The sequence below is a fragment of the Notothenia coriiceps genome, unplaced genomic scaffold (assembly GCF_000735185.1).
Source record: "Notothenia coriiceps isolate Sejong01 unplaced genomic scaffold, NC01 NC01_scaffold00009193, whole genome shotgun sequence".
Taxonomy (NCBI): Eukaryota; Metazoa; Chordata; class Actinopteri; order Perciformes; family Nototheniidae; genus Notothenia; species Notothenia coriiceps.
The window spans coordinates 443,273-471,141 of NW_011341894.1; the positions used below are offsets into that span (position 1 = coordinate 443,273).

The 27,869-nt window shown below is 42.7% G+C and overlaps 2 protein-coding genes across 2 annotated transcripts; both read right to left on the bottom strand.

Moving 5' to 3' along the window:
• Window positions 1-462: 462 nt before the first annotated feature.
• LOC104945128 (uncharacterized) lies at window positions 463-3,596 on the bottom strand. Its single transcript, XM_010770755.1, has 3 exons — window positions 3,315-3,596; window positions 2,209-2,303; window positions 463-2,126 (listed from the first exon to the last, which is right to left on the bottom strand). Exons 1-3 carry the CDS (start codon window positions 3,526-3,528, stop codon window positions 885-887), a joined length of 1,551 nt encoding a protein of 516 aa, XP_010769057.1. The 5' UTR covers window positions 3,529-3,596; the 3' UTR covers window positions 463-884.
• A 513-nt stretch (window positions 3,597-4,109) lies between these two features.
• On the bottom strand, window positions 4,110-22,813 carry LOC104945129 (R3H domain-containing protein 1). The gene is made up of 15 exons (XM_010770756.1): window positions 22,803-22,813; window positions 22,325-22,335; window positions 19,504-19,779; window positions 18,707-18,861; window positions 18,030-18,152; window positions 16,686-17,063; window positions 16,040-16,181; window positions 12,610-12,767; window positions 12,318-12,451; window positions 10,498-10,601; window positions 8,627-8,802; window positions 7,633-7,786; window positions 6,889-6,986; window positions 6,625-6,709; window positions 4,110-5,508 (listed from the first exon to the last, which is right to left on the bottom strand). Exons 3-15 carry the CDS (start codon window positions 19,619-19,621, stop codon window positions 5,252-5,254), a joined length of 2,082 nt encoding a protein of 693 aa, XP_010769058.1. The 5' UTR covers window positions 19,622-19,779; window positions 22,325-22,335; window positions 22,803-22,813; the 3' UTR covers window positions 4,110-5,251.
• Between the last annotated feature and the right edge of the window lie 5,056 nt (window positions 22,814-27,869).

Below are 27,869 nucleotides of genomic sequence, written 5' to 3' on the forward strand. Positions count from 1 at the left end.
CAAAACCCAGCCTCCATAATAGCTCCAGTGAGCAGGACTCTATTCTCTGTCTGTTTTTCTATTTTCTCTAATTTCACCATATTGGAGAAAGTGTCATAGCGCCCCCTACTGCCCAATGTTGGTCCCTGTAGAAATTGGAAAATGTATAACAAAGGCAAGGCACAGAATGTAAAATATATACATTATGTAAAATACAATATGTTAAAGAGAGACACTACAGGTGAATAGGATACCTACATATCACCATGAATCCTCCCCAGTTGATTAGATTAGTGCAAATCATTTCTGTATTACAAGTTTTAATTAAAAAAAATATACATATCAACCACAAAAAATAATTAGAGATGCAAAACGTACCATTATCACAAAAATGTTGCTAAATTAAGGAGAAATCTACTCACATCAAAATATAAAATTAGACAAATATTAAAGTTAATAAAATATAATTTATATTCAGAGTATTTTCCACGTTTATTTCTGCATTAAATACATAACTAAAATATGTATGGGTTGTCAATTCTAATTTTTAATAAGAAGCCTGTCTATTGTTATTGAGACGTGAGGAGGTTAATTAAGATGTGTCCCTACTGCTGTGAGAACATGCTTTGTATTACACTTCATTTTAAAAGGGCTAATTATCAACCCGCGCTAAACAAACGGAAATCATTTGATTCTTTCATTTAATAAGAACATTAAACTGGGTTATAGAGGCAGGAATGTCATTAACACAGTGTTCTTAACTCATAGAACTCTGATTATTAGCCAGGGTAATAAAAAAACATGTTTTTGTGGAACAGAGTAATCAAAAATGTGCTGATAATGCCTAACTTTAAGTTGATTTCAGACACACTGTGCAGGAGCTGCACAATGCTGCCACCCTGTGGTCATGTTATAGAACTGCAGTCATGTATTTCTCCTCCATGTAAATCTTCTTCGAGGGTCTTTGGGTTTAGTCTTTCCTCCACCTTTTGACAGAACATGTGACTAGAAGATGAGTAGCCAATGACTTTAACACAAGAGTCCTCTATCATGTATAAAACGTTAAGGCACAGGACATCCACATCTTTGCAGATTTCTATCAGTTTCTGTTTATCCTTCTTGTTGTAGTTGATCTGATGAACCCTCAACAGTGTCCTCCAAATCTCCACTAGAGTTTTGAGGCTTCCTAACGCATACTGCAGCCGTGAGACCGTGGAAGTTGGCCTCTCGGTTAAAACCAACCTTACGAGGTCAGTGCCTTCGCTCTGAACGGACACATCAACACCTTTGGAGCGTTGGTCGAAATCCTTTTTGTCAAATCTTTCGATGTAATTGAATACGTAGGAGTCCACCCAGATGCACGTATCCTCCTGATCCTCGAGACCAACTGCAGACACATTTCCCGTGTCCTCAGTGTTACTCTTGGAGGACTTTGAGACATGTTTGTGTCTGGTTTGGATCTTAGACGTCGTGGCAGGGCTCTTCTGATCTGATTCCTGCAGATAGTCAGCGCTGCTGCTTTCTGTCTGACTCCCTCCTCTGATCTTAGAGGATGAAACCCTTTCTGGTCTGCTGCCTTTATCTGAAATATCATCTACCCCTGACTGTTTAGGAGATAGTTCCATCTCCAGGCCTATTAAGGAAGGTCTATTCCTTGAATTGTGCACTGGTCTGGGGTTGGTCTCTACTTGCTCTGTTCTGTTTTCTGTGGGTATTTCGAGCCGATCTCTCTCACGGGATGCTTTTCGCCTCGGGGAATGAGTTTTAGAATGCAGGCGTTGTGTTTCCTCACCTGTGGTGTGCAGTGGAGGTGATAAGCAGTTAGAACTTCCTGGTCCCAGCTTAGCTATAGCCCCGTGGCGGCTTACAGAGGTGTGAGGAGATGTGACCCTGGGATTAGGAGCAGTTTCTTTGAGTTTGACGGCAGCTGTTTGGGCTGTGGAGTTAAGCCTTTCCGCCCTGAGGATGAGGTCCTGTCTCAGGGCTCGGACGGCGGTGAAAGGCCCTTCGATGGTAGCTTTTCTCTGCTTTGGTGAAGGTTGGAAACGTATCGACCTGTGAGCTGACCGCAGACTCTGAATCAGCGAGGACGGATCTCTGCCGAACACGGAGAGATCAACTGTAGCGTTGGAGACGTAGAAAAACACCTGCAGCAAAAGAACACATGAATATCTTATATATCATAGAGAAAACTAACCACTATGCATTTAAGAATAAAGTGACGCTTACATCTGTAGAGAAGGGGAACACAGTGAGCGGGTATTCTTCTGGAAACTCATCATCCGCCATGATCTGCTGCTCCTTTCCCAACGCCCTGTTTGCATCTGCCAAGAGAAGAGCACTGATATGTTATAATGTTTATAAAGCCTTTCAGAAATGACACAAAACCTCCTCATTATCTCCCATTCTGATGCTGACACAGTGCTGTGATCTGGTGAATCAAACCACTGGCATGCATCAACGCAGCACTTCCTGTAGATAAATGATTGATATATACCTCACCTCTCTACATACTGTATTATAAGTGGTTCCCATGGGAATTCATTGAGGGTCCCATGGGAACCAATTAAAGCATTAAATAGGAGATACATTCAGAAATGACTGCACATGGTTTAATACATTTAAATATCTAGTCACTGCTTATGACTTACAGCCAGTCATAATTAATGATAACTGATAACTGAATTTAGCAGCTTAGAAAATCCCTGCAGGTGTGTCCAGAAATACTGTCACGTTTATGGTAAAATATTCTATCTGTAACACGCCTTTCAAAATCAATTTGTCAATTTGCAGCAGTATTTCTGGATACAGGTACTGTTTACTATGATATACTGTTTATACACCCTCAAATATGTTTGCATTACTGCATTGAAGTGAAGAAAACACCAATATATACCATTATTACTAGTGATAGTTTTGTTATATTTATGTTGTATATCTAGAGGAAATACGTCACTTCCTGTCACTATCTTTGAGTAGTAAACACGATATTTATTATGATTCAAATATTGATGTTTTTATACCTTCAGTACAGCCGAATAGTTATTACTGAAGTATTATGAAGAAGTGAATACACAAGATGCTCACACCGAGGCTGCTTTCTAAGGAATTTAAACAAAAACAAAAGAACTTATTCGGCCTTAACTCTAACTTGTGCTTCCTAAAAGTGAAAGACTTAAATCACAACACACGCACGCACACGCGCGCGCACACACACACACACACACACACACACACACACACACACACACACACACACACACACACACACACACACACACACACACACAGTTAGTAGCTTGTAGCTTGTGTTTAGAAGAGGTTGATTGATTTACCTTCAGCTTTGTCAAAAGTGACCAAAGCGACCCCCTGCATGTTGGTGGGTAACTTGACGACCTCCACATCTCCTCCATGGCTCTTTCTGGAGCTCTGGAAGTGGATTGTTAGCTTGTCTATCATCCTGCTGACGGGCAGCACTTCGGGCACACCGGACACCACCACGGTCCTCTTTTCCTCCCGGGAATCTGTCTCCATTTCGGCTGCAGACATGAAGCCCAGCGAGCATCTCAGCTAACTGCTAAGGCGCCTTTTCCCTCCACTGTAAACCCAGAGCTGTTGCTATCAACACACTCATAGCTGTATGGAGAGTTTGCTTTCACTTTCACTCTGCTGTGCATGCTTTAGCATCTGCAGCTGGCCACTAGGGCTCACTGTTGCTCTACGTTACATACAGTATCAAAATGGTTAATTTCTGCATCTCTGCAAAGCCCAAATGATGATATGTTGATATTATTCTTCCTCTCACACTATAGGAACAACTAGCATCAAGGAAACTGTTAAATACACTCTTAAGTGTACCAAATAGTGTACTACAATGTCACTTATTTTATAAATACTGCTTATTTATATTCCCTGAATGTGTGCAATTTGTATTTTATTATTTCAAACACTATGTGCATGCCTTTTTATCTACTAGTGTGTTATTTGTCTTTATATATGCTGCTATCTATATAATGCTGTAACTATGTACATTTCTCCTCTGTGGGACCAATTAAGCCCTTCTGATTCCTAATATACTACTGTCAGGTTATTGCTCACCTTTAAACATAGGAAACAGTTATGTAAACACGTGTGGTGCAAACATTTATTAGAGTCAAACCAAAAAAAAAAGAGGAAAAAAGCCACACCAGACACAGCGACCTCATGATTCACACAAACAAAATCCCAAACAAAAAAGAAGAAGCAAAGTAGAACGACACACCCGTTTGCATTTTTCTTGTGCATATAAACATTTTAATTAAATATAAAAGAACGTGGCCTGGTCGAGTGCAACAAACAGGAACGATGGGGTCGATAGAAGAAAGAAATCCAGGCCCAGTCCGATAGCAATTAAATCTCCATCTCGTTCATCACTTCAGTGCAAATCCAACATTCACTGTGTATAAAAGTGACTGCAAATAATTCAGGTAGTATATCTATTATTCAGTGTTTATTATGGTATGGGCTGCTGTGTGTTATCGTTGGGAGCATGTTGAATTACATGTTACATGTCATTTGTTAGACACTTTTATCCAAAGCAACTTACGTACTCAATACTGAGGGCAATCCCCACAGGAGCAATTTGGGGTGAAGTGTCTCAGGGACACAACGACTACTGACTGCAGTGGGACTCGAACTTGCTATCCCCTGATTCAAAGTCTAGCACACTACACACTAAGCCACAGCCTCCCTGTTGAACAAGAACTCATTCCTGTGTACCTCACTGCGGATAAACGCTTCTCAGTTTCAGTGGCTAGAAAACAGATGAAGGAATTATTGATGAATGTTAAATAAAATATGACACTTGCTTTGATATGAATGCTCAATTTGAATTCAATTACATGGTAGGGGAACCCCAATTTCACGTGTCAAGTGGGCACAAGAATAAGATTGAACCAGAAACAGTTGGATTATGATCACCATGAGCTCGATATGATGCATACACCTGCTTTTTAAAAAGAGAATCCCAAAGCTCTCCAAACACTTTCGAACAGCAAACTTTTTTTTTTAGAGACGGTCATCGGACGCATTTCAAAAAACAAACCTCAGACCTTTTGGCCAGGAAAAAGATCAAATGCAGTAAAACAAAATTAAAAAAGTGAACATTCATTCTTCAAAACATTAGCTTTTGATTTGGACAGAGTCTGTGAACTCCAGACTGAGGCAGCAGAGGCAGGTGGTTTTCGACGTGCGTTCGTTTCACGCTCCTTTGACGCACCGGGAGTTTTAGCAGCTATGAGTTCGCCGAGTTAGAGTCACAGCGCTCCACTTTGTGTCCGGTGCTAGTCCTGTGGTGGAGCGTGCTGCTCGGGGCGGAGTATCTGGAGGGTAGCATGGCAAAGATGGAGTATGATGAGGCCAGGTGAGCGTCCCTGGTGGTGTTTCGCTGGATCAATTGGCCCCCTTTGCAGAAGTTTGCCAGGAGGTGGTGTGATTCTGTACAGCTGATCCCCTCCGGAGGATGTGTCACTTCCAGGATCTGACTGCTCACTGCAGACAAACACAGACAGCACTGTGAGCAGGCGGGAAAGAACAACAACTGCCAGAGGAATCACAGCTATACCATCGGGAGGCTTCCATAAAATGCGGCTGTCAGGGAAACGCTGAGGGCTGAAGGTCGGTCGAACAAGTCACAACGTCACTCAAATGTTTTTACGCTGTCTCAAAAATAATGCTGTTTGTTGCAAGAACTTTCCACTGCTTTCATCACGTTGTTGTCAATTCAAGCAATTTTTAGTTTGTTTTTATGTCTTTTAGAGGTATCTGTATTCTGTGTGAGATACGTTTTCTGTGACATGTCTGTGTGAAGCACTTTGGACTGCACTTGTTGCTATACAAATAAAGATTATTATTATTAATTATCACAAACTATTCCGATCTATGAAGTCATTTTTCATGCAAAATGGCAGAAAAATGCTGTGAAATATAGATATTTCCTCTCTGTTATTACACTGAATATGGATTTGGATCTGGACCGATCACACAAGACCCCACCCTGGACAGTCTAATAAAATGTGAGAAACATTAATGATTTTTTTTTACGTTAAATCTAGAAAGAAAAACCTGCATATTAAGCGAAAATTAACATTTTTGTTTGTTGCAGTTCTCCATTTAATGCACAAAACAAAACTCCTTGTTGATTGCACTTGTGATATGATTGACTAGAGCACCTGAATAATGCAAAAATTTGACGCTGTATTTGAAATAATCAGCACATTTCTGTCGGCACAATCCCGCCGGGGCTGCAGGTTGCACTGCCAGGTGTGAGATCTGCCCCGTCTGTGATTTATTCTGCTTACACTCACTAACAAACACTTCTCCTCAGCTAAGGAGTGCAGAAAGCAGATTTTGACACTACAAAAACCTGATGTTATTTCAGGTGATCTGCACAGAAGCTGAGTTTATTACTTACTTTCCTTTTTCTCTTTAAAATACGATGTTTTAGTCGGGGTTGCATGAACTTAAGAATGGAAAAAATAGCTTTTAGTGGCACTTTGTGTTTACAGGGAAGGTTACATCTAGGTCAGAACGTGGAGTAAACTTAAAATGACTGCCGTTAAATGGAGGTTCACTAAAACTAATGCCTCCCTCTGGACTTCCTATTACCTGCTTCACCTACACTGAGATCTGAAGACAGAGGTTTTCTGCTGGCCTTCCTCCCATGAGCGCTTCGCCAAACCCCCAGTGGACCCTGAGGAGAAAGAAGGTCATCAGCTCACTTGAGACGCCATTTCTTTTCATTTAATACAAAGGACTGACTCCAGAAAATGGTAATAACGTTATTGCAGTGTGTGAGTGAGTGAGTGAGTGAGTGAGTGAGTGAGTGAGTGAGTGAGTGAGTGAGTGAGTGTGTGTGTGTGTGTGTCTGACCTGGTGTTTGGCCACCATGTGGGCGGTGTGGATCAGCGGAGGTCTGATGGAGGGTTTGTACTGCAGAGGTTGGCCCAGTAGAGAGTAGTGTGCTTCACCTTCACAGACAAGGTATCAATAAAAAGTGGATTTTCAAATCCGTAGAAACTAGAAACTTCGACATTTACCAATTATACAAATCTCAAATAACCTACTAACTAACAGACAATAGAAGCAAATGAGCTAAAGATATAACAGCCAATCAGAAATGACCTAATACTCCACTATAAATGCATCACAATGCTAAATAAGTGAAAGTGCAAATCAATCTCAGGGTGTTAGGAGGTTGAGAATACGTGAGCAAAGGTTAATTGACTTAGCATAAAATACATTTCTGTTTGCTTCAGTTAAGTCTTTTTTGCATGACAGCTTCTCTACACAATCAAACTGTTTGCAAAACATCTCTGCACCCTCTGGACTGAGGCAGGATTAGGTTTAGATTATCCTGTCTTTTCTTTACTTCTGCTTTAAGACTGACCTTGTCCACGGGTCATGGTGGGAATCATTTCTTAAAAGTTACTGGTAGACTCATTTTTTGTTTCTTTTTTTAAGTTAATTCACTTGCCTGTCTCCAAATATATACCCATTACACCTAGCCCAATATATTAACAGTTCATTGTGCTTTCTTTACTGCATTAAAGCATGAATATGAACCCTCTGGACTGAGGCAGGAACAGGTTTAGATTATCCTGCGTTACTACTGACCTTGTCCACTGTGGCAGAAGGCTGTAGGGAGCGGCGGGGGGTGGTGCGGGTGGTGGGCCATGACAGGGATGGAGGAAATGCCTGATGGGAGGCCCTTGACGCTGGGCGGGTGGCCTGGCGAGGGCGTGAGGGCCCGCGATAAGGGCCGGCTGCTCTACACACAACACACCGGAAAGAGGAAGAAGAGGGAAGAACAAAAAACACTTTCATTCAAAAAAAGCAACCACAACGATTCCTCTCAAAGCCATTTCTTTAATGTGCCGTCCCATCCACATTAGTCCCCTTAATGTACCATTACGCCCTAATGCTGAGGACTATTCCCTCCTCCTTTTCAGGTTACGCCATCACCGACTTCATTTGCTGAGCCTATTTACGGCGACATTTAACCCGCCTGGAGCGCAGGAGGCGAGCCTGGCGTCACTGTCAAACTCAGACAACAAAACTAAATTGGCTTTCAAATTGCTTTCTTGTAACCGTCTGTAACTTTCTGACACGTACTGTATTGCTCTGTGTGGCAAACATCGCTCGAGCAAATGTAGAATTTAATTTAACGTTGTTTGGGAAAAGTCAAAAGCTCTGGACCACTGAGGTGATTAAATAAAAAAAAGCTAGATAAGGTTATAAGGAGATTAGAAAGACTCAACCATTTTTCAATTTCAAATTCATCGTCATATGCTCAAAGCTACAGTGGAGAAATGCCAATGGAATTCTTCTGACCTGAGCTGCTCCAACAATGCAACATATATAATGAATTACAAAAATAAAAATAGTGCAAGAAAGTAAATGGAATATGTTATGTACAAGAACCGAATAAGAAATTAAATAGAGTACATTAAGACACGGTTTATTGCAGGAAGACTCGGGTTTGATAATCTTTGTACAATTCCATATCTTTTTGCTGTTGCAACACAAAAACGTCCCAGCTTGGGATCAATAAAGCACTTCTTATCCTATCTTTTCTTATCTTATCTTTGCACACGGGCAGCGTTTGTACCTGGGTGTTTTCTGGAGGCGGCAGGAGTTCTGCAGGTCTGCGGCTGCGCTGGTGCTCCGGGTGTTTGTGGCTGGTTGGTTTCCTCTGACAGGGGGAGGGGGCTCTTTGCTGCTGGCAGGAGGGCGCCGTCATCTGCAGCATCACCATGCCACCACCGGGGGCCGCGGGTAACAACCCTGCACAAAGGAAACGGAAAAACACAAGCTGTGAGCTAAAAAAAATGCAGTGTTGACGAGGAGCAAGTATCAGACAGTCTGACACAATCAGCACATTCAAGCCCCCCCTCAAACCGGCTCAGATCAGCCTACTCACTGTGGTGCTACATGTTCCCCGTCTTAAACCTTTCCTTAGAATATTTTATGAATTGCCTTGGGTGCTTTGGAAGGCGCCTCTAATTATTAATAAGGTCATACACTGCCTTATTTGTATGTATTTATTATTATATATATATATTACTGTTGTGATGTTTTTGTAATTTCCTCGATATAATCTATTTATTTTTTGGATTTATTTGGATTTCTTGGACCTAATGTATTTATTTATAATAATATATTTATTATTTGATTGCATTTTGTGGAGAATGTGTTCTGTGTTTTGCGATAAGTGGAAAAAAGTGGGTACATATTGGTATCATGCTCTTCTTGATTTTGTTACCCTGTGAACAAATATCATTTATTCACCAAACAGCACTTTGGTTCAGCTGCACACCTCACCAGTGAAAACGCAGCTAAGCAATTAGGTTCTAAGTGCCTGGATTTTAAGGGCACATCCACGGTGGCAATAACATCCCATCCCTCTGCAATGATCACATTATCTTATGAAGCTCGATTTAAAAAAACTCAGCAATCAAGAGGTTTCAGAAGCTTTTGCTCCATAAATCCCACACCCTCGTGTAATTAATTCCCGTTTACATAAAGCTCACATTAGGTGGAAACTGTACTGTAAACCTGGCACGGCCGACACCCGTGTTGATTTATGAATTATCACCCGACAACAGTATCAAGGACAACGGCTTTTTGGACTTAATCTGCAGATTATTTCTGGACCGAGCCAATTAAAAATGTTTACTGGTGACGCTGTAGGTGAGACCTTTATCCGACCTCATTACTGACGGGCGGGAAACGATAGCTTCCTCCGACGCTCGCACATAATAATCAGGCATGAATAATAAAGGTCATTAGTAAGGAGACTGCCCCGCCCGGGCCTCTGGACAGCGAGAGCCCTTCGAAAAGGCCAATACATGAAACGATGAGTTATTATGGAGGGATTCATTGCTTAAAACTTACTCATTTTTATGTTAATTTACTTAGTGCTAGTTTTATCTGTCTCCATTAAACCTAGCCCAAGATATCACCAGAATGTCTCGTGCTTTCTTTACTGCATTAAAGCATGAGTCTTAAAGCCATCATTTGGAAGTAGGGCAGACTATCTTTTACCTATATTAGATTTAACCATGTGAGAATTTGTCCCTGCCAAAAGCTTCATCAGTGATGTCAGTGATGTTACCGATCAACATTCAGACGGAGTTGTTGTCGATGTATTTGCAGAGGTAGACCAACCGGCTGTTTAATCTCCGGGAAAGACGAAAAAAATAAAAAGGTGGACGTGCAAATCACTTTCACTTATCCAAACCCCCCGGGCGGCCGTCGGCACCACGTCTCACTCTTTTCTCATTAAAAAAAATCCAGAGTGTAATCACGCTTCTGAAGCACACAAGTGAACCCCGGGAAGATTATTTCATTACGAGGCGCGGGTCGTAGCGCCTACTGACACTGAGGAAGCTCCAGAGTGGCTAAATGTCAGGGAGGGAATATTCTGCGTGTGATCCTGGTGAGCAGAACCAGGTGTTTTGGATCCTTTTCGGAGCTCACCTGCGTACTGTTGGCCCGGGTGCTGCTGGGAAACGCAGGGCGACGAGGTCTGAGGAAACTGAAGCTGCTCCATCATCTGTGCCGGCAGGAAGCTCACTGTGGAGCTGAGAGACACACAGGAAACCAGGTCAATTAAGACTTATTTTAATAACACATAGAATGCATTTTAATATGTTTTAAGCTTCTAACTGGCAAGGCAGGAAACTCACTGTGGAGCTGAGGAACACACAGGACACCAAGGGTTTTACAACATAAGGTACACTAAGACCTTTAATAACAGCACGTAGAAATGCATTTTAATATGTTTTAAGCTTCTAACTGGCAAGGTGTGTAAGATGATAAGAGTGGGTGCCTTAATGCCGAGCCCAGCATGAATTTATTGACATTTAAATCATTTTTCTTTCACTATTTAACAACGCTTAAAAGTCCTTTTAGCTTCTGAAATGTGAAAATAATTGTCAGTTAATTTAATTGAATACACTTGGATTAGGGACTTGGTTCAAATCAACACATCTGGTGCAATGATTTAGTAATTGTTCTCCGATGCTGTAAAGATATTTGAGAACATCCTGTTGGGCTTGGAGCGCCATTTTTATTTGACTACATTCTGATATTTTATAGAGCAAACAACAACTTTGTTAATTAAAACCATAATGAAAAGATTAAATCCACCATGAAATGAATTGTGACCTCTGAACACTATCATACATTATTTACCTTAAAAAGCATAAATGGATAGATGGATTAACCTTTTCCATTAAAGAAAGCTTCTAAAAAAGTCGATACGCTGTTTTGAAGTTTAAACGTTGACACACTTGTCAGCAGAAGTGCTTCTGGCGCTCCAGATTGAGGAAACAGGAGTGAACGCTCACACCTAAGTGATTAGTAAATCCCTTCTAAACCTGCACAGACGTAAATCTGCGGGAGCTCGGAGATCTTAGCGCTGCAGCTGGGGGCATTCAAATTGAAATGTAACTTTAAGTCCATGTGCAAAGCAGGCGTGTTGCTCGGTAAGCATCTCGCCTGCAGGCTTTTTTCTGCAGCTGCTGGAGAAACAGGCTGCAGGTGGACAGCCGGGCCTCGTGGGAAAACACGGAGCCAGCAGCATAAATCACTTCCTCCGACTGCCCTACTAAAGCAGCCTCATTTCACAGCTGGGACAATGAGAGACTGACCTCTCCTCTCAAGTGTGTGTAAGTGTGTGTGTGTGTGTGTGTGTGTGTGTGTGTGTGTGTGTGTGTGTGTGTGTATTGTTCCTCTGCAGGTGATGACGAACATGGCTGCCTCATGCCTCGTGTTTGTTACGAGCACACGACGGTCCCAGTAGTGCTCTGCTCACCACTATCCAGATTGATTGGGTCCATGGAGGTAGGAACTAATTACATGTTTTTGCTTTCTGTGAACTAGTTCTATCAATCAGCTTATAATGAGAGCCACAGCACGGAGCTCACACTGGGAGAAAAGCTTTTTAAAAAGGGGCTTCACGCAGACAGGAAACACCGAATGCATCGCGGTAATAACTACAATTTTTCGCCCACAGTGAACAAAGATGACCTTGGCTCGTCAGGCCTGTTATGTCTATAAGTAAGAGGCTCCTTCAGGGGTGAGAAGCGGCATCGAGCACCTGCAAATGGCTTTCTGGGACAGAGCACATCCACAGGCGAGATAATAACTCCATCTGAAACCGATTAAAGGCTCTTGAACATAAATCTGAGCTTATTAGCAGTGAGTTTTCCATCACTGTTTCATGAGAGGCTGGTAATTGACATTTGAGAAATAATGCATTGTTTATCAGGGCAACATAATGGAGTCTCTGGTACCTCATGGTGGTGTGCTGGTTGGGGGGCAGCAGGCTGTAGCAGGGCTGCATGCCGGCGACCGCCACCCCCCCCTGCCCCGGCTGACAGGAAACAAAAACCGGCTGCTGGTACGACTGCTGCGGCATGGAAACCTGCTGCAGGGACAAAATCAGCAGCAAATAAAACCATAAGATAATCTACACAAAAGAGTCAAAAACAATGGATGAAAAGCTGAAAAACAAGGAATATAGAATCGTATCTCTTTCTCATTTCCACACAAGTAATATGAATCTGACACGGATCATCCAGATACCTGATAAGACTGCATTGGAGGGTACTGGACCATCATGCCTTGCATCTGGTTGCCCATATTGCTTTGCTGGTTGCCAGTGAGCGCGAGGCTGGAGGTTGGCTGCATGCCCATTATGGTCTGGTAGCTGGACGCTGGGTTTGGCATCATGGCTTGGTGCACTGAGGCGAAAATGAGAAAGAAACAACTCTGTGACCGAGAGAAAAGAGACTCAATAATATTCAGGATTTCTAAGACTTGGTTATCAAGATTTTAGGAGAAAACAGCTCAACATTCATGGATTTGAAAGGGTAACGAGTCGTCGGAAGAATAAGAAAGGAAGCTGATTGAAAGATTGTGGAGGTGCAGCTAAGCAGTGTTGAGGCTCTTGGAATAAATGAGAAAGTCAATATATCTGATTTAGCCTGTGGTGGCCTCAACCTGCTGCCTGGAAACAACAACTTCCACTTCAGCCAGTTATTAGGGAAACAGAGAATGGGAACACATTTCTATAGCACTACTTAAAGACCCATTTAGAGACGCCCAGGTTAAAGAAAGAAGTCCCACCGATCCGTCCATTTTCCAAACGGCCTGAAATGGCGGCGCTTATTCCTCGCCGGAGGGGGGCGTCGGCCTCTTAAATGTCAAGGTGACAATAAGAGACATTTGAAAAATACCGTCCCTTGTGACACGCACACATGCGGTAGTCCAGCGGACAAAAGGAGAGGACGTCCTTTTGTGAAGGTGTCTTTACAGTCTGTCGCCCCCAGCAAGACAATGAGCCACTATTTTTATCCCTCCTCATCTCCCACCTTCACTCACAAACAGAGCGTGAAATGACCCTAATATCAAACATTTTATTCCAGCAGGCGGCACACGAGGAAATTGGGGAATTGCCTCGCATCATGAGAGTGTCGATGACAGTTTTGCGCACCTTGGGGGGATTATGTGCGTTCAGGGGAGGCAAGCTGAGACCAATTATAAAAAGGAAGTTTGTGGCTCGCATGCGCACGCCGACTGTCTGCTAGAAAAGGTGATTATGGTGAGGAGTGAGAGGCTGAAAAAGAGACCGGTTCACTGTGAGATTCATAGAGGTCTCTCAGACAGCGTCCCGGCCCCGAGTCCCGCCTCTCAGGCTCAACGTGGTTCCTCTATGCAGATAAATCCATCTTCATACCCTTTATGACGAATGGCATCGGGCCTCATTTGACCCCTAACAGATCCTGCAGGGGTTAAACCTGGCTGTGTGGCTTTTGCATGTCAATATATATGAATATAACATCTGAGCACCTTAACCGCACCGTTATTTCCTTTATTACCTAAAGCTTATAGTATAGAAGCGGAAGTCTGATTAATTGACATTTCAGCTCTGTATGCCCGAACCACTTCAATTCTCTTTAAATGTGACTTCCATTGAGAGTCAGGTTGTCTTTCTGGCGATGCTAATGAACTCTAGCTTCCCCCAAACAGTGAAGAAGAAAATCCTTTCACATCAATTACAAGCTGCTTTCCCCAGAATGACCATGACTGAAGCTGCAGCCTGATGCAAGGGCGGGGAAACATTCACAGGTTTCCTCCGTGGCGCCATCAGAGAATTCCCACTGATACTTATTTATTATGTGTGCACCCCATGGGACTGTAACTTCACCTTCAGTTGGGGTTAGACATCTTTTTTTCTTTAATTAATGCAAAAACAGAAGGAACACGAGGCGCTGGCTGGAGTCTTTTTTTTTCGTGCCGTTTCCCTGATAAATAATTGCTGTCCTTTGCCTTTGTAGGTCAGCTTCATTTGTCCGCTGTCTATTCCCCGGGTCCCCAGCAGGGAAGCCACATTTGCAGCCTACAGATGACAGAATAGTGCCGCAGCCACTTACACAGATGTGTGTGTGAGAGTGTGTGTGTGTGTGTGTGTGTGTGTGTGTGTGTGTGTGTGTGTGTGTGTGTGTGTGTGTGAGGAAGAGCGAGCAGGAGCTAACAATCTCAACGCCTGCGGTGAAGGAAGCAAAAACGGAGCAGAATAATCAAGTGGATGACTCCTGGGGAGACGGGTAAAAACAAAACAAACAGAGAGAGAGATATTTGTCCTTCAGTGGTGCCGTCGGACTGCGGTTTGCTCGGCTCCCCGGAGAAGAAACATCCTAAAACAAATAGAAACTATCTGAGAGAAAGTGTATTGATATAGCTGCAAGGCTGTCTTTGCTCTCGACGACATGGAGTCTAAATATTCAAGTGTGTTGCTTCACATCAGAGGCTGCGGACCTCGTTCATTAAAACATCCTTTGATTCCCACCATGTAACTATTTCAAAGCCGTGTTTGAAGAGGCGTCGGTTTAGCACAGGAAACCGGAGGAAGTGAAGGAGGTTTTTAGCATCAAGGTGCATTCGTCATAAAACACGGCCTTGGCTTGGATTCAGGGAGAATGTAAGTGTGAAATAAACTTGTTTTAAATGGGACCTTGTGAGAGTGTACCTCACTGTGTGTGTGTGTGTGTGTGTGTGTGTGTGTGTGTGTGTGTGTGTGTGTGTGTGTGTGTGTGTGTGTGTGTGTGTGTGTTAAAATAAGTCCATCTCACCAGGTCAGTCAGAACAGGAAGAAGTACTACGATATGTTTTGAATCTAAAAAGTTAAGAAAACAGCTCAAATATAAGTTAATATTTTTGGATATGCTGTTGGTACCTGCTCAGCTGTTGGTACCTGCTCAGCTGTTGGTACCTGCTCAGCTGTTGGTACCTGCTCATGTGGATAGTTATTGTAAATTGTAATCCCTGTAATCATGCTGTAAGATGTCCTTTTTGTTGTTCTGTTTACGTTTTTATGTTTCATGTGGAACCTACTTGAGCAGGTCTCCCTTGAAAAAGAGACCAATGATCTCAATGGGATACACCTGGGTCAATAAAGGTTTGAAATGAAATGAAAAATATGCGCCAATGCAAGTCATTTAAAAATATTCTCGCCATTTCACTTTGTTGTCAAAATTCACATTAAATGAAAAAATCTTCCTTATCTTTTTTTGTACCGCCCTAAACATCGTTCCATACATTTAGCCTTAATGACATTTTTCTAAGATTTCAAATGTTTTTCACAAATCTGTAGCTGTGAAAGCAAGCCTCAACACAAATGATCCGTGTATTTTCTGAGAGACAATAAAAGCTAGATATCTAGTTCAGTCAGAACAGGAAGATATGTTTTATTTTACTGCATTTTAAGGAGAAAAAAGCGGAAATATTGGAATTAAGTCAACATTTTTGACTCTGCGCAAACGCTGGTACATTAAATGATGCTTCTCAATTATTCTGAAAATGCAAAATCAAATAAAAACTCTTTCCACCTATACCTAGTCTTAATACCTTTACACACATCTGTAGCTGTAAAAGCAAGCACTCAGGTGTTTTCTGTCAAGACAATAAAAACTGAATATCAAAATGCATCTTATCTAAATGGCAGTGCTCGTACCTTGCTGCTGGGGCAGGTTCTGGCTCTGAGGGCAGTTGTAGGGCAGCGGGGTGATAGCAGGTCTGTAGTGATGCTGCTGCTGCTGCTGCTGCTGCTGGGGGGAGCAGTGAGGGTGGTGCGCTGAGGAGCAATAACACTGCATCTGGAGGACAAACACACACAACACGGATTAAAAACTACGATTGACAACAAATCAATCAATCAACAAATCAACACAATCAATCAATCAAATCAACAAATCAACCAATCAACAAATCAATCAATCAATCAATCAATCAATGTTTAGTTATATAGCCCAATATCACAAATGTTGCACCGTTAATTTGTAATTCAACATGTATATTTTCTACTTTCTTGTTTATTTCTTAAATGTTTTAATATAATATTGCAACTCCAAATTAGCTTGGCAAAGCTACCGTCAAATTCTGAGCGAGCTTAGAAAATAACTCGCCTACTTCCTGTGCAAAGACCTGTGGAAAACTTTTGTCACATGTACCCAATATATCATGCAATCATATATATCAATATATTGTATCCCAATACTTAGCATGTCGTAGAATCGCAATGCTATCGTTGGGAGCCTGGTGATTCCCACCCCTAGTAAACGGTAAACTAATTGATTAGTCATGTGACGGTCCGTCCCCACCTGCTGCACAGGCTGCTGGATGTAAGTGTGCTGCTGCAGGAGTTGCTGGTTCAACGCCGGGGTGGAGCTGGGATATGCGTGATTTGGGCCGGGTGTTGGTATCGGGACGGGTGGACCCTGCAGAATCCCTCCTGATGGCCCTGCTAACATGTAGCTAGCAACCTGCTGCTGATGCTGAGGAGGATGAGGATGATGAGGAGGAAGAGGAGGAGGAGGAGCTCCCTGCAGCACCATGGAGGAGGGGTGGTGGTGTTGGTGGTGGTTTATATGTTGGTATACAGCTGGGTAATGGCGGGTGTCTGGAGCCGAAGCAACGTTGTCACCGGGCGGATGCTGAGCCAGAGTCATGTGACCAAACTGGGCGTTTAGGGCGTCAGGCTGCAGAGAGAAAGGTTCAATTCAAGATTCAAAAGCTACAGTGTAGACATGACAATGATATTACCTGAAGTCACTTACAGAATATTAATTAAATAATGTGAATTAAGACTAAATTAAATACGGTTTATTGTGGTGGTAACTATTTATATAAATGAGGTGCTAGTGCTACACCCTGGAGGCATGTATGACAAACACCTGATGGTCATTGTGTGTGTGAAGTAGTCCTTTAAATCTGCTCTGAATATGGATCAATACACTTGAACCACCGGAGACTATCAGCTGATTCCTAAGCTGCTAAATTGACTTTCTCTTGAAGCTTTAAAGATTAAATGTGAGAATAGCAGAGTCTAAAGCCGACTATTTATCTGCATTAACACTTCGCGCCAGTTCAGGTCACTTCTGACGTGTTGTTGTAAAAAGTAGTGTTTTTTTGCCATGGATTATTCAGCGGCAACATCTGGTGATGAATTAAATATTAATGGAACTTTCCACAGGCATAATTAGTCACAGACTGAGACATGTCTTTCACTAAAACCAGGTCAGAAATGAGGTTAAGTGGATGCATGATCTATATATGTGGGTAGCGGCTCCTTCTGGATCAGATACACCTTTCCACCAATGAATGAATAGTTAAGTGGGAGAGTAATAAGCTGTGTAAATGTTTGAAAAGGGGAGATAATTCTTACTTTAAGACATTTTTATAAGAAGCCACAACTCTCCAGTTACTGTACTTTAAAACAGGCGATAAAAATGTGGTATAGAATCGTCATAAAATCTTAATTGACCACAGAGGTTCGTTAGCAAATGAGCTCATTAAGAGGCTACATTATAGAGGTCTGACTCTCTTTACACATCAGTTTCATAATTTGAAAAGTCAAGAAGTGAACTCTTAACGAGGCAGGAGGGACAGGAGGTGGATCGGGGAAGGAAAGGAATATTAAAAGAGTAAAGAAAGGAGTTCTGTACCACAGTGTACTGTTGGTTAGCACAGACGGGCAGGAACTGAGAAGGAGGAAGAGGAGGAAGAGGATAGGAGACCGTCGGGTTGTGAACAGGCTCAGAGGACAGCAGGAGAGGAGGACAGATCGGCTGAGGAGGGGAGGGAAGGAGGAGAGGACGGACAGAAGGAAAGGAGATGAAGAAGGATGCTAGCAGCACAGTAGGAGCTTCACTAGACACTTTTCTGTTCAATGTAACAAGGAGAAGATGTGTTTTGCAAACGTTAGGCTTTATCAGATAGCAATGGCTGGGGTTAGTAGAAACAAAAACGTTCCTACCTAGTGAGGAATGTAGGGAAGCTGTTCATGGGAGGGGCTTATCAAACAGTCAATTAAATGGCTAAGTGAAGCTCCCACCATCATACCATCAGCTCAACACAGTAAGTTAGTGACGTTAGAGAAAACACTGGAGTTAGTGATCTGGATACGATAAATGCTGGTTCCAGCCTTTCAACTATTGAGATGTCCTGTATGTCTAATATCACATTATAGTGAACGTCTTTGGCTTTTGGACTTTCAAAAACAAGCCATCATTATTTCTGACATAAATCGATGCATTTTGGAAATAACCAGTAGATAAAAATGACTGACAGTTGCAGCTCTAACTGGAGTTAAGTGTGTTTAAATGAAGCCCCGCCCACTGACCTGGGAGTGGATGTGATTGGTCGGCTGCTGCTGCTGTTGAGGAGGGGCAGGGATTGGCTGCTGTGGAGATTTCCCCTGCTGAGGATTCCTGCCTGCAGCGTTTGAGGCCGGGTTATAAACCACAGCGCTGCCATCGGGGTGGATGAAAGGCTTGCCTGTCAAATGTAAATCACAAGAAATATAAAACCACTGTGATGAGAGACACACACACACACACACACACACACACACACACACACACACACACACACACACACACACACACACACACACACACACACACACACACACACACACACACGCGAGGAGAGGTGACAGGAAGTGACTAATCTTGGCACATTTGAAGTTCACTTTGCAGCTCAGAGTGTACGCCTGGCTCATGATGAATATCTACAGATTCCTCCCATCTGTTCACTCTGATCTGCATGCTTTGGTCGGATTAATTCGACAAACAAACTGAGAGCAGCAGCAACATGCCAACTGTCAAAAAAAAAAATCTGTCCCCAAGTCAAGAAGAATTAATTAAAAGTAAACCAGAAAACTGAAAGACATTAAAATGTGTTTTTACTTTGATTTAATGCAGGAGGCTAACTTGAGGAAATCTAAATAAAGAGTTAAATAGAAACTTTTAAGCTGTTATTTTGTAGGTTTTTATATTTTATTCTATTGTGTCCTCATTTATTTTATTGAGAGGGATCATTATTTATTTTATTCTACCTGTTAACCCCCTTTAAATGTCCCCATGTCTTCTTCTCTGTTACATCTGTGTTGTTATGATTGTAATTGTCTCCACCCACCTGTGAGAGGGTTGACCAGCACGCTGCCAGGTGGGATCCCTGAGGCTTCCAGCGGCAACACGTAATAGCTGGTTGCGTCTGTAGCGGACGGTGGCTGCGGAGGGACACTCTTGATCATGTCAGGGTGTCCGGAGGAGCCCCGAGTGTCTGTGGAGGACGGATGGATCAAAGGAGCGCTGGGGATGTTGGACCAAGACTGGCCTGAGACGGCGACAGAAAGCTGGGGACGAGACAGCGAACTGGACGAAGAACCCACGCTGCTGCACGATTCTGAACCTGAGGGGAAGACCATGAGCAAACGTTTACAAGGGGGAGCTTTAACGTGTTGCTTTCAGAGCTATCAATGAAGCAGGCGTGGCCCTGGCGTTGCATTCGAGGCCAACTGTTGAAGTAGAAAGTGGTTTCTGAGCACCGTCTGTGATGGATTCATCTCTGTATAATCACAGGATGCCGTGCAAAATGGCAAAGAAGTTTTTGGGAGGAGGCTGGTCGCAATCTGGAGTTTAATAATGTGGCTGCTAACTACTCACAGTGAAGCTGCAGTGGAAATATAACTATGATAAAAGTAAAGGATCTTAGTACAAGTAGCAATTCAAATTACAAGCATAAGTCCTGCGTTTAAGATCGTGCATACTGAAAGAAAAAAAAGGTATTATCGTCCAATATAGTAAGTACCGTAATTTTCGGACTATAAGGCGCACCTGAATATAAGCCGCAGCAGCGACATACCACTCTCGGTTCCACTTTTACTTTTGCGCGCTACCTGTCTCACTCTTTTCCGGCCTCCAGCTTTTCCTGCTGGAACCCGCCGCTTAAAGGTGGGGGTCCGCGGACCGGCCATAGAGCCCATAGAGTTAAAGGTGTTGGCCGTTAGCTGTAAAAATCCATAGATTAGCCGCACCGTTATATAAACCGCAGCGTCGAAAAATAGGGAAAAAGGCGCGGCTTATAGTCCGAAAATTACGGTATGTTTAACTGTTTTCTGTAAAACAACAACTAAATGTGGAAATAAATGATTTTACTACGTATTAACCCTTAGATGCCCGAGTGACTGGACCCTACAGTCTCCCATAAGTGGGTCAAAAGGACCTGTATTAGAATAATATGTGTTTTTATGTCATTTTGGTTAAGAACAATCACTTGTATAATATTTAGGATTATATTTTGGTTCACACAAAAAATATTTTTATATTTAATTTTTCACTATTTATCATTTTAGACATTTTTGTACATTTTGAAAAAAAAATGTTTTCCTATAGGATTCCATAGAAAATGCATGCGGGTCATTTTTGACCCAGTTATACAAAAAAATACAAAAAATACAAAAACTACAATTTCCTAAAATGTAAATAAAAAATGTGAATGGCATGATTTCCAAAACATGTTTTTTGAGGAATAGCTGGAATATGAAATGATAAAAAAAAATGTAATTACAAAAGATACTTCAAGAAAACCACCTCACCGGGTCCAAGAGACCCACTTATGCATCTAAGGGTTAAGGAACCCCCATTGGGTTCAGAATGAAGGGAACATAATAAGAAGGTTCATGACTGACCAAGATGGTTTCAAATAGAAATTATGTAACAATAAACTACTCATTTTAAAAGATAGAGAGGAATTTGGCCTTCATAATTTATCAGCCTGTACTCCCAGACAGAGATTGCGTGCAGTCTGCTGAGAGGAGAGGTTATTTGAGGCGAAGGAGAACACGCCGGCACGATGTCTCCTCGACTTACGCTCCCAAAACACAAAAGGGAGGGCAGCCAGCCGCCTCGTAAACAACTTAAAAAGCTGCTCAGGCAAGAAGCTGCTGCGCCTCTGTGGGGGAGACAAGGAGGAGATTGGCAAAAATAGAAAAATGCCAGGCAGAGGGAGGAAACTAAATGGCCTCCTTATCCTGAATCCCCCGAGATAAAGAAGACAAACCCGCAGTGAAGAGTGTGTCTCATCTAATCTGAGCCCATCGAGGTACAGATGCATCACACCGTGGAGAAAGCTCCTGCAGGTGTGGAGCTAACTTCATTTGTGGCACTTTACCACCACGCTTATACATAATGCAGCCACTCCTCACAGCTAGGTTTCACACTTCTGCTGCAACACCTTTTAAAAGCCTGCTCCATCACCACACTGCTGTTAGTTTTGACAGCTGCCGGGCTGCAGCCTTTAATGACCGCGACAGGACAACAAACATTTGCTCTGATGAGACCTCAGCAGCCCTGGAGGTCTTCAATTAACCAGGGTGCTCTCTAATTAGATTAGTTTTCCTCTAAACCAATTGTAGGCTCACTTCCAAAGGAGAAATCTCTAAGCCTCTATGTTCAGAGCTCAGCTTATGAGGTGTATTGGTTTCCTCGGGAAAGCAATCGAGGCAGAATAGTGACTCCTACACACTTACGGTACGTCCACACAGCAGCTTTCAAAAAATCTTCCAACGCTTCTCTGCCCATTGACTTTGAATGGGGGTGACGTCACTTTGCCTCGCTTTTCGCCGAACTGCATTGTGGGGAAGCAAAGCGAAGATTTCCAGGATTTTGAGGATTTTCAGGATTCAAAAGTTGAGCAATGTTCAACTTTTGAAGCTGAGGTGGAAGCGTCAGCCAATCAAATCCCGTTTATGCAAATCTGACAGTACAAGCGCTAGCCAATCAAACTGGGAGAGACAGACCGCAGTTCATTTCCTCATATTCCAAACGAGAAATTACGGTAGCAAATCACCCGGTTCTTTACGACCAGAACTATTTACCGGGACACAAACCGGAGGAACCAGGCATGGAGGGAGGTGGCAGAGACAGTGGTGTGAACACTGGTAAAGGTTTTTCGCCTGTTTGGGAGTTTAGATATATATACTATATTGACTCGCATAAATCCCCTGACTGTTGTTTTGCTTTGTATGTCGGGCGGGAATCATGTGATTGGTTGTTGGTCTGCAAAAATCCCCAAGCCCTCAGACACCGCCCAGCTCCAAGATTTCAAGATTTTTTCCAAAGCTGCTGTGTGGACGTACCGTTAACGGGCAAGCGAAAATTCAGTGTTTTTGAAATGAGACTGCCTCAGAGTACAGCTTTGTCCCTCTTGCCTGTTTCCGAAGCATTGTTTCTAATGTTGCACTCTTGAGGAGCCTGGGAGTTTTCATTGCCATATCTAGCACTGCAGCTAATGTGCACACGACAAAGCTTGAATCTGAATGTAATCTTCCTCTGCTTGTATCTAGATGTAACTGTGGCTTTCATAAGGCATCTTTTGTCTGCACCAGGATATTTGCGCATTCTTCTGAATTATATCACATTAATAAGGCAAAGAGCCTGCCGGGCTCTTGTAAATCCGACTGCCTCGTTTCAGAAAGCATTACAGTACACTGCTTTATCCGCCCTCTTGCTCATGCTAATATTGGAAGAGCAACTGCCGGAAGGCTAGTCTTTGCTGCTGGGTCAGAGCTGTCACCCATGCGCACGGGAGGCGCGCTCCGGGCAAAATGGCCGCTGAACGCATTGCCTGGCCTTAGTGATGGCGCTGTCCTGTTTTGGCGCGAGGCGGTTGGAAGCATGATCCAGTAGACTATCGTCAGTGCTTCGCTCCCACGGCCAGAATGCGATTCTCCGGCGAGCTTTGAAACACAAAGAGTGGACCTACTTTCTGAATAGTCTTTTGGCAGTAACCTTTTTGCCCCGTCTCGTTCCGAGCTGCGCTGACCGGCTGGTCGCCTGAACGGCCCGGCCCCAATCCTGGAGAACAAAAGAGAGAACTCACGCTTCTCTAAGGACATTCTCTTGCACTATTTTATTGTTTTTAATTTCATTTCATGCTGAAAGAGGTGGGGGAGGTAAGTTTGACGAAACCGACTCGCGAGATACATTGGTTGTTATATTCCGATCAGATGTCCTTAACATCCGATAGCAATTATATAAACCTGAAGTGCTTTAGACAATAAAGTCCATAAGAGACCATTTCCATTCTTCTGTTGTTGAGATGCCTGGCGCGAAAAAAGCACGACCAAATCAATCGGAGACCAACCGGCTAAACAGTAACGGGATGGGACCAAAAAAACTTGCCCTTGGTCAGACCTTCCCATCTGTGGTCACAAAACTTATCTCGGGTGCGCGATAATGGATCCATTGTAGCGCTTCGTTGCGCTAGTAGTTGGACACTCTGGTAGTAGAAGTGAGACAAGAAATTGTCTCCGGTTTGTGTATTCTATTCAAAAATTATCTAGACACACTAGAGCTGGTTCTCCAAAACTCCCTACCCCACCTTCTTAAAGATGTTTCTCTAATACGATCCGTTTGTAATTGTTGGAGAACATAATATGCACATTGAAAGTCAATTGTAAACCTCATTCATCGTGACAGTGTATCTAATTAAGAGCCTTTTCTATATCATATCTCTTCATGTCTGTATTTTTCTCATTCTTCCCACCGTTTTCTAGTCCATTTTTATACATTACTTTTGCTATCGTTGATTGTGTTGCTTTTGGTTGGAGAGCCTTTCCTGATGAAGGGGGACTCACCACAAAACGCGGTAATGTCAATAAGACAGGATGATAAAAAATAACTAATAGTACTTGATATCATGTGACCACAACACAAACCTCTTTAACCAATTTGCATTTCCTTTTCGTCCGCCCCCGGTCATACTCTACTACATCTAATTTGTATGCTCACTCGGCACACAACACACAGTTCACCATCAGAGAGAACAGATGAGGAGGAGCGAGAATTAAAAACGCAACCCGGCGTCTCAAAGGTGTACATTGGCACAGCACTTCCTGCGGATGTGTGATACGGGCCTGGACCCACATCTTGGCAGACAAAAACTACCTATTTAAACACAGAGAGCTTACTTCACCTGAGCGGGGCAGGGAAATCATATCCTCAGATCAGCTGCTCTTGTTTCCTAGCAGTCTTATCCCCGATAACAGACGTGCGATAAAGGGTAATTTATTCTGCGCCTTGCCGTGTCGGCCCTCTGAACTATGGAGCGAATGGCTCGCGTGGAAACGGGAACGAGGGTGTGGTGGGTGTCACCTACCTTAACATTTGCCCCAAGCCTCTGTTGGGTGGCTCATTGCAGTGCCCGCCTCTCAATCCTGGAGCACTCGAGAAGGGTGAGAAGAAGAGAGCATAACACAGGGCTGACAAAATGAGATATGCGGGGTGTTGCACGCACCATTTTAAAAGCAGCGAGATGGCGCGGTCGTTCTGACAAGGCAAAACTAAAAAAATGGAACGGCTTAAAAACGAACGCTTTTTGACTTAACGGTACAGTTTAACGAAGCTGTCTCGGCTCTCCTACTTTGGACATGTAAGCGAGACAGCTAGATTACTCATCTCGGTGTGTCGGCTGTGCTCAGGTGAGAAGGTCAGGTGGTGTCCATCGAAAGATTAATCGATGGTATTTATTTACTGCTCACCCTTCTCTATCGAGATACGCGAAGTGATCTAGCCCTGCAGCAGGCAGACGCGCGTGGGACCAGGAAAAGCGCAGTTATGCCACACGAGATCCATCTTTTCAACATCACGGAAATTTAGTTTATAACTAGTGTGCATTATAGCGTCTTCCTCCACACTGTCCTCATGCATCATAAATATATGGCAAGACTATGTATGTTGCATGTAGGTCCGTTGTCTCTCAACACTGTTCTAGAGGGTCTAGTTTTACTGTTATTAACATTTTGACGTTTACTAACAGGTGGAGGTTTTCTGGCGGCGCACCTCAGGAGGGTCTAGAAACAAAAAGAAGCCATAATATCCAGCATGGTAGATGTGGAGTAGTTAAGAAATACCTTGTCTGAACTATGACACACTGTGAAAATATGAGATAGGAAACAGACAGCAAAAGAAACTTCGCAAGTTTGTGTCACAATAGGCCCCCTCCCAAACCAGTTGAGGTGGGTTGTGGGTGCATAAAGGGAACACACCAGAGAAGTCCTTTTAAACATCCTTAAGATGCCTTGACATGGTCAACACACACACCCACCACCCCTCTCCATCCCCGCCTGTACACAAACATCTTCTCTCACATTTCATGTGCAACTATTCCGTTCTCTACAGGACACAGCATGCGCCTACCATTCCCGTCTCCATCGAGATGCTACACCTCAACATACACTTCAGGGACTTTCAAGACGCATTGCGGATATCTCCGACCCCTAAACCCCCCCGGTTTCATACACAAACAGGGAGTATGGCGTAAAGAATCATATTTGGGAAGAACGAATTGACGCGCCACGAACACAAACACAAACAACTTTAAGCAGTCACATTGGACCTGCCGANAATAATCCTTGACGTGGTTTAAACAGGATGGCGTTTTATCACAACCGAATTTAACTTTATCTCCGGTAGAATTCTGATCAGGCATTAGCTCCGCCTCCTCTTATTTCTTTTTTTTCGAGCTAAGGACCCAAAATCTGCATTTCTCTAACAGGGCTTCAAAAGAGGGGTTTGAGCAGTATGAGGCATGGCTACAATGTTCAATCTGTTTGGTATTTTGAAAAAAAAACTTCACAGACATGTTTTATGGCCCTACAATATATTTTTCAAATATAGCATGATAGGTCCACTTTAAGTCGACCCTGAAGAAAAGTTGTAGCAAAGAAATTACAAAAAATTTCAATCAGAATTTTTTTTTCTATAATGCTAACAATAATGTCTAACATTGCAAGTTACAGGCTGTTTTGATGCACAGTTCGTATAAGCACAACAAGTAACCCATATAATGAACACAGGACTTTAACTCTGGACACAACTGTTCTTGTTTCATGGGAAACCAGAAGTCACGCTTTTTATCACGTTATTTCCTTGATTAAATTACACAAGTAATTTGAACCAAAGCCGCTATTTTTCTAAACTTCACCAAAAAGCTTAAACAGTTTCTGATTGGGCTTCGTAATTTCCTTGATTAAATTAAACCACATCCAAACTTATTTTACAGTTTTTTTGTAAACTTCACCATAAAAGTTTTGCCTAAACAGTTTCTGCTTGGGCTTCTGAGGACACGGACAAAAAGTAACCAAATAACGACATCATACAAATTGCTGTATGTGGAAACGCTGCAGGTTGGCATGTTTCCAGACCTTATCCAATAAAGTAGTAACTAGCCCAGGTGGTGTTTAAACAGGACCTGGGTTGCCTTCATTGTCCCCTGAACAATATCCTTCTATTAATAATTTAAACTGTGATTTGGTTTAATATTTTTTTTACGCTGCATCCTAGGAAAGAAAACATAACTAGCTTCTATGGAAACAAGTGTCAGGCAATGAAAAACCCCAGCTGATTGAACATCTTCCTCTGCTCTGCAACACTTACCCAGGTTGTTCGATATCAGGAGGTTCATAATGTAACACTTGGTGTCCCACCGGATTAGGCTGTAATTACATGAAATGAATACTTTAATTATGTAGACACTTCTGATAACTGCATATTTGCCCTTGGTGTAGCTTGTATTCCTGGATCCTAAGCACATTCTCCACAGATCATGAAACTGAAATCTACCCTGGACACTTCCTTTCTATTTTGGGGGCCTGGAGAGTCACAAGGGAGTCGACTATTGATAATGGTGTGCCTACCGCAGGCATACCTTCCTCTGGGACTTGTCCTTTTATGAATGGCCCTTGGAGTTCTCATCTGTAGAGATAATGACTTCTCTTTCTTTACACTGCTTTGCTGGACAAGGTCCTCAAAATGAGGTCGGAAACCCAGTTCCTGCTCTCTTTTGTCTGGACAAGGAGAAAACTCCCGCAAAAATGTGTCACATCTCAGTGTATTATTAGTATTATCATGCTGGACGTACAGTTATAGAGTTGGACGTATGCATCGTGAGGTGAGAGGACTGCTACATTTTAATTTAGAAGACTAATTTATACTTTTACTAAGCAAACCGATAAGTGCTTGTTCACGACCAGCAGATACGAGTGAAATAATAATGTCATCCAATTCCTTTTTCTTATCTCTATCTCTCTCAGAAGGAGCTTAATCGCATCATCTGTTTATCATTCGTGACTTTAATATTAACACAGGGTTTCAAGGATCTTTCTTCCCTTGTAGTTCAATGCGATTGTATTTATCTTGAGTACTTTTAATGGATTTATCTTTAATCTTTGTGTCTTGTTTTTCATCTACATTTTTATGGCCCAGAACTCAATTAGAAAAATAAATTAAGCTCAAAGTCATTACCTTGAGTTAAATAAAGGAGAAGTTCAAACAAATAATCACTTTTCAGCAGAGTGCAGGGTGTCGGGAAGGGGTGACGCCATGAAGCACCTTCATTTAGATTTGGGTCAAATGTGGAAGGACTTTCAGGCAAAGTCAAATGTTTTGCCTATTCGAATAACAGAAGAAAGAGATGGACCATTTGTTATGTAGTTACTT

Excerpts from the sequence above, each read along its gene's own strand:
- LOC104945128 (XM_010770755.1), bottom strand. The coding sequence starts at position 3,528 with ATGTCTGCAGCCGAAATGGAGACAGATTCCCGGGAGGAAAAGAGGACC. Across the intron at positions 2,304-3,314 it reads CACTTTTGACAAAGCTGAAG|ATGCAAACAGGGCGTTGGGA; the intron begins GTAAATCAATCA and ends TTCTCTTGGCAG. Across the intron at positions 2,127-2,208 it reads TGTTCCCCTTCTCTACAGAT|GTGTTTTTCTACGTCTCCAA; the intron begins GTAAGCGTCACT and ends CTTTTGCTGCAG.
- LOC104945129 (XM_010770756.1), bottom strand. The coding sequence starts at position 19,621 with ATGATCAAGAGTGTCCCTCCGCAGCCACCGTCCGCTACAGACGCAACC. Across the intron at positions 16,182-16,685 it reads TCCAGCAGCCTGTGCAGCAG|ATGCAGTGTTATTGCTCCTC; the intron begins GTGGGGACGGAC and ends TTTGTCCTCCAG. Across the intron at positions 7,787-8,626 it reads CGCCTCCAGAAAACACCCAG|AGCAGCCGGCCCTTATCGCG; the intron begins GTACAAACGCTG and ends TGTTGTGTGTAG.